Here is a 6,249-nt window from a genome sequence, read left to right on the forward strand (position 1 = left end):
AGACTGGCAACCTGTCAAGGGTGTACCCTGCCTCTTGTCCAGTCTGCAGGAGATATGCACCAGCCCCACAATTAATTAGATAGATGGACTGGAAGTTGTGAATTTATTCCATATATGTGTTGCTGTCTTACAATGGTCATACTTTAATTAATTCTTCTATCTGTTGTCTTGCAGATGACCATAATGTTTATGTTATAGTAACACACTGCCTTTTTAGCAGGGATTAACAGGACAAAATTTGAGAGACTGAAAGTTATTTGATTCAGTTTTGCATAACCCAAATGCATTTATGTGCACAACATGGTCCCCCAGACTTGAGAAAACGCTAAATAAGTACAGGTAATTTCTTATAAAGTCAAATGGCAAAATTATTACTTTGCTCCCAGACTATCTGGTATGGTTTTTTTGTTCTTTTTCTGTGTGTGTTTTTGTACTTAATTACAAAATTGCATGAATTATGGGCATGACTTCCATTCAATAAACTGGAATGAACAGCGTTAAAGACTCTGAGGCACGGCAGTACTTACACGCTTAAAAAGGTTTGTTGTGTTTGTTAAAGGATTCCAGCCAAAACCTCAAGCACCTCACGGCAGACAAGTGAACCACCTGTTTTAGGACTAATCCTATTTCCTGTTGAATGCTTCCAGCACACACTTTTAATAAGCCTTGTACGACTATAGGAGAAGCCATGAATGATTCAAAAAGTGGCAGAGATTGCTAGGGTTGTGTCCATAAGTGTGGGCTTACTGAAACACACAGAAGTTACACTGAATTACACATTTACACAGTTTCTCTCTTCAGCACAAACTCAGATCACAAACTGTTAAATCTCTAACTCCCCTTTCGGAAGCATCCTGTCGTTCTCTGCAAGTTGGTTCTGAGCAGAAACCAACCTAACAGACGGCCCCCATAGTTCTGGCTGGGAAACATTGCCTATAGGACACAAACAGATATTAAAAACACAAGCGCCTTCAGAGGAAACCCTTAAAATGTAAAAACAAAATGATAAGGAAAAAAAAACATCTGTGCAAACACTAATACCTGTCTAATAAATGGACTGCTGCATCTCTTTTTGCATTAGTATTAACACCCACTGTTTTTATATTGACACGCCTAAGAAGAAATGCTGCTATATAGATATATATATATTTTTTTGTTGTTGTTGTTCAATGACAATGAATTTGTTTTTTCTTCGAATTTGTTTCACATTTCTTCATTTCTTCTGGCCTGGGAAAACCTGGAAGTCCCCCAGAATGACCAGTGTGTCACCATGAAAAGTCCTATAACAGTTGACCTAAACTATAAGCATAAATTAGCAATGTAAAGTGGCATTTGGTAAAATTTTGATGGAAGGATTTAGCAAAGTATTGGTAAAATAAAATAAAAATACAATATAATTTCTTCTAACCCACTAAAATTCCTCATGCAGACTTAACGACACCATCCAAGCAAATGTCTATTGTGACCATATGCTTAATCGGTCTTCATGACAATAAAATGAAATTAAATGAAACTGAAATTAAAGCTAAAGACTTCTTTCTGTGCATCCATCTGCTTTTACAGTCCTTCTCCCAAATGAGAAATTGGAAACAGAAGAAATTGATCAGTGCTTCAATTGCTGATAGATTTATCATCTAAATTTATTTGAATGTATTTTATTCATGGCTGTTAGACTTGGGTGATCTCACTGGTGAATAAAAAATACATTGAATAAAAGCGCACATAGGATCCAGAAGAGTAAATTTGTAATATAAAGAAAAAATAAAATGAAATGTGAGTTGGGAAGTTATAAGATATTTCACTGATTGGATGCTATACTGTGTACATTCCCTTTTTGCACCTTTTTCTAGGAACTCCTCCTGAGTTTGGACACATTGAAGCTCAATTCCTGCTGCCCCTCTCCTCCTCCTCCTCCTCCTCCAAACACACTACAACTTTCTCTCTCTGCCCTCCCTCCCTGTCTCCCTTTCTGCTCCCTCCTCTCAGCTCAAAACTATAAGAGTGAGACAGGAGCGCACACCCGCAGAGTCCAGCCTGTTCACGTGCACAGAGAGGTTCGCTCTGCTTAAATCAAGAGGAGCAGATCAGAAATATTTACTCCTCAAGTAAAGGAAAGCATCTGTGTGGAGAAAAGAAAAAGTGATTTGAAGGGATTTTTTTTTTTTTTTTTTTTTACAAATCAAACTATGGAAGCCAAGAACTTGAGGTAGATAAAACCAGATTTTCTTCTGAAGGACTACTGGACGGTTCATGTTTGAGCCATTGTTTTGTTTTTGCTTTAGTTTTTTGTGCGCTCTGATCTCTTAATGACAAGTGCATCCCAGTGATTTGGATTTCCAAAGGATCAAAGTTTGTGTTTTTGAGCGGTTGGTGTGAGGGAAGAGCTCAGAAAGAGGAAATATGTCAAGTGAACGGCTGAGTCACCTGCTGAGGGGAGTCCTGGTTCTCCTGCCAGGTGAGTCCAGACTTCTGAACTGCAAAATAATGAACATTTTACTGCAAGTTTAAACATATAAAATCCAAAAAAATCTGAAATGCTGAAGCTCAAGCTCCCAAACCTTCCAGTCAAACATAAATGCTGCATGCATTAGATGCACATCTTATTTTTTTTTCCAACAGGGGAAGCTTTTCCTCTACTAGCTGATATTTTCCAGTGTGAAAACAAAGAGAGGGTTTCATGTAAGCAATCAGTTAAAATCTTTAGGATGAATTTAGCTCAGCAAACAGATGGCAGCACAGTGTGACAGTGCAGATAGATTCATAATTGCAAGGAAGTCATTACGTAATTCACAAATGCGGTTCACCCTGTTTAACGCTAAAACCACAACTGATGCTGACATTAGTCTTATGAATAGCCGGCCTGTGTTTCCCTGTCTGTCCCTGCATGTGTCTTCAAAGCTCAGTTAGATCCGAGGCCACAGGAGGAGTCTTCTTGGCTGGGCCTTTCGCTGCGTTTAAACAATAGTTCCCTGGGAGCAGGGAAGCGTGGCCCTGGAACTAATGTTGCCATTATGTTAATGGTTAAAAAAACAGGAGACAGACATTTCTTACACCCCCGCAGGCTGCAGCTGATCATCCAGCCTCTGTTGAATGGATCCTGGAAGGTCGTCAGGGAAAGTTAGTGTTACAGGCGGCTGGATGCAGACAGGAGGAAGCATCTGTCTGCTTCTAATCACCATTTAACAGCTCAGTGCCCGTCTGCTCCGCCATCATTCCCTGCTCCAGTGGCCGACTGGTATCTGTGAACTGTTTTCTTTGTCACAACTCAAGTTTAGCTGAGGAGACAGGGCGAGGTTAAGTCGCTCACTCCGAGCGGATAATTCTAACGGAGCTCGATTGAAATTAATTTAATGGGTCACAGATGTCAGAGTGTTGAACCGTTTGATTTATACCACATGTAATGTTAACTCAGAGCAAAAAAAAGTATTTGATGTTTGTTCAGAAGTCGCTAATCCAAACAAAAAGTTTTCCTTCTTGTGCATTTGAGGGTCTTCACTACAGTGAGATTTGATTTCTATTTGTCAGCTCATCAAACATTTGGTATTGTGGTTATTGTTCCACTCTGAAACTTCAATATTGCTCCTCCGTTCCTTAATTGTTTTATTGAAAGGAAACTTCAGATTAAGTTGAGTTGAACGGTCCCAAAAACTGACGCAAGATATATCCTTGATTCCTGATGCTGTCTGAGCTCCAGATCATCACTGAACCATCAACTTGTCCACGTTTTACAGCATATCTTTATATCAGGTGCTGTTCTGTTTCAATAACGTCTCCTTTGATTCACTCACAAATTCAGAGTTCGTTTTTTTTATGTTTAAATTACAGCAGAATTTATGGTAAAGCCCTGAAGTGAGTGGATCTGCTGGCTTGCACTGGAAAAACGATCTAGAAATAAGTAAAAAGGTCTTAAATTAAGCGTATTTACCCTTAATTTGAGTAGGTAAATGAGAGTTTGCCAATGGGATGAGTATTTTTACTCTTAAAATAAGATATTTAGATAAATTGCACTTGAAATAAGACAAATATAATTTTGTTTTCTTATTTTAAATGTAAATTGTCTTGTTCCAATAGCAAAATGGCTCTTTTACCTCCTAAATCCAAGAAATAAGAAAAAAATGACTTATCTAGATTTCGTTTTTTTTTTTGGTGTGAAGAAAGATATATAATGGGCCAAAGCTTTTTCTGTTTTTTAATTGTGACCAGGAGCCAGAGTTCACTAACTACAGAGGAACTGACTGTGGTGTAAACCAAGACAACTCCCATAGATCTCTTATCTAAATAAACAACAAGGCTGTTGGATTAAGCGGCTTACGCAGTGATGAAAAGACAACAGTAGTTGTCCTTGCGCTGCCCTGAGGACAGAGGGATCCGCAGGTTTGCACGGCCACGATGATATGTGGGGGTGAAAGGAGAAAAAGGATGGGCGACTGTGGGGGGGTTCAGGGTTAGCATAACATAACCAAGCCAATGTTCTTTAAATCAACCTGACCTTCACTTGACTGATGCGACAATAGTGGAGGGGGGGGCAGTAGGAGCTGCAGCGGGAAGTTTGTGAGGTAAACTTTATTCTTCTCTCTACGCCTGATGGTCGTCATGTGTGACACATTATTCATAGTGTGAAAGATCAATGCAATTGTTACAGTTTGTTTTCTACACAACTGATTTTGATTGGTTGAGTGTTAATATAAATATTTGTAGCTTTTTGGGTTTTTTTCAAATGAAATTATTTAATTGTTTTTTTGTTTTGTATTTTAAAACTGCAAATTGAACATTTCCATCAGTCAGAATTTATTTAAGGGATGAGTTTTCTAACCTTTAATCAGTTAAACTGCAAAGCAGAGTTTGGTTTGTTTGCCCTGGTTAGTTGCAATAATATGTAAGCACTGCTTCTTTACATAATCCTTCATTATGGGCAGACCTTAAGTTTCTGCATGTTGCACATTTTTACATAGAAAAACTAAACATTTGCCACGGGCAGTTAGTTCGTTAGCAAGATGTTAAAATAAAGCTAATTTCTGCTGAAACCTGGAAAACTAACAATTTGCTAAAAATGAGCATATCTACAGTCAAAATAACAATAAAGAGTTTTTAAACAGCTATTTTTTTATTTCTTTGAGTTTTTACACTTTTTTTACTTTGTATCATTGATGCCGATAAATTGCAGGGTTGTGTAGATGCAGCTAATCCCAGCATTTCTGTAAGCAACATTCCAGTTTCACTATTTATATATCGTTGACCAAACTACGATGTGCTGTTATCCCAGAACCAGTCTTTTCAGAGCAAACTAAAATAATCGTCTCATTTTGGTCACAGATACATGTTTCCTTGACCAGCATTCCTCAGTTTGTTTTCTGGCAACGTTTATTGTCCGAAACAACGACTAAACAAGTATATTTATTTTTATGTTCTGGAATTAAACTTTCTATACTGTTATATTTATTATTTTCTAAATAATTATTTGAACTCGCCCAGTTTCACATCATTCTAAAGAATTGTCAGTAAACACCATTTTCAAAATCTTTAGGATGAAAAATAAAGTTTTGCTGAAATTTGGAGATGAATTTGTCTCTTGATTTATTATCTATTAAATTTTCACATTTTTTCTTTTTTTTAAGGTTTGCATTTTAAAGTAGCAATGTAAACTAAAAAAATTATTCATTAGATTTCTTTCTTTAAACAATGATTTATGTCATTAATGCACCAAGAACACAAATATGATTTTAGAAGAATGAAAAAAAATGTGCATCAAACTTATATAAATACTCCTAAAAGAAAAACTCTAAATCATGTCACAGACGTCACACTGATAATGCCAAAGAAAAAATACTGCATATCTGTACCATATTAATGCTCTGATATGAATGCGTTTTTGCGGCATGTTTTTACACACGTTTCCACACTGTTTACATTTGATCACTGCTGCACTTTATGGAATGAAAATATTAATTTACTGCCTGAAAGCTTTACTAAACAAAATCTAATTTTGTATACACTCTGAGTATACAAAAGCACAATAAACATTGTCTAAGTCAAAGTCTAAAGCTGTACAATAGGTTTGTGTCATTTTCATTAAATTAAAAAAAAACCAAATATTATCTTTGGAGACAAGCTACTATGTTTATGGTTTTTATTTTGCCCAACCACAACAGTCACTACTGAAGCAAAGAGTTAAACAAATACATATATATATATATATATATATATATATATATATATAATTCTACCAAGGAAAGAAAAAAAGGAATTTAG

The 6,249-nt window shown here is 36.5% G+C and overlaps 1 protein-coding gene across 2 annotated transcripts in view; it reads left to right on the forward strand.

Moving 5' to 3' along the window:
- The first annotated feature begins 2,022 nt into the window (after positions 1 to 2,022).
- The window catches only part of LOC107101136 (protein APCDD1-like), an 18,023-nt gene continuing 13,796 nt past the window's right edge, over positions 2,023 to 6,249 (forward strand). Inside the window, exon 1 of one of the 2 annotated variants that reach the window (XM_015399924.1) lies at positions 2,023 to 2,455. In XM_015399924.1, coding sequence (XP_015255410.1) covers positions 2,401 to 2,455 — 55 coding nt within the window. In that variant the 5' untranslated portion in view covers positions 2,023 to 2,400. The remainder of the gene's footprint in view (positions 2,456 to 6,249) is intronic. The other variant, XM_015399923.1, reaches the window with a different exon arrangement.

This window comes from Cyprinodon variegatus, unplaced genomic scaffold (assembly GCF_000732505.1).
Source record: "Cyprinodon variegatus isolate N-32 unplaced genomic scaffold, C_variegatus-1.0 Scaffold1056, whole genome shotgun sequence".
NCBI lineage: Eukaryota > Metazoa > Chordata > Actinopteri > Cyprinodontiformes > Cyprinodontidae > Cyprinodon > Cyprinodon variegatus.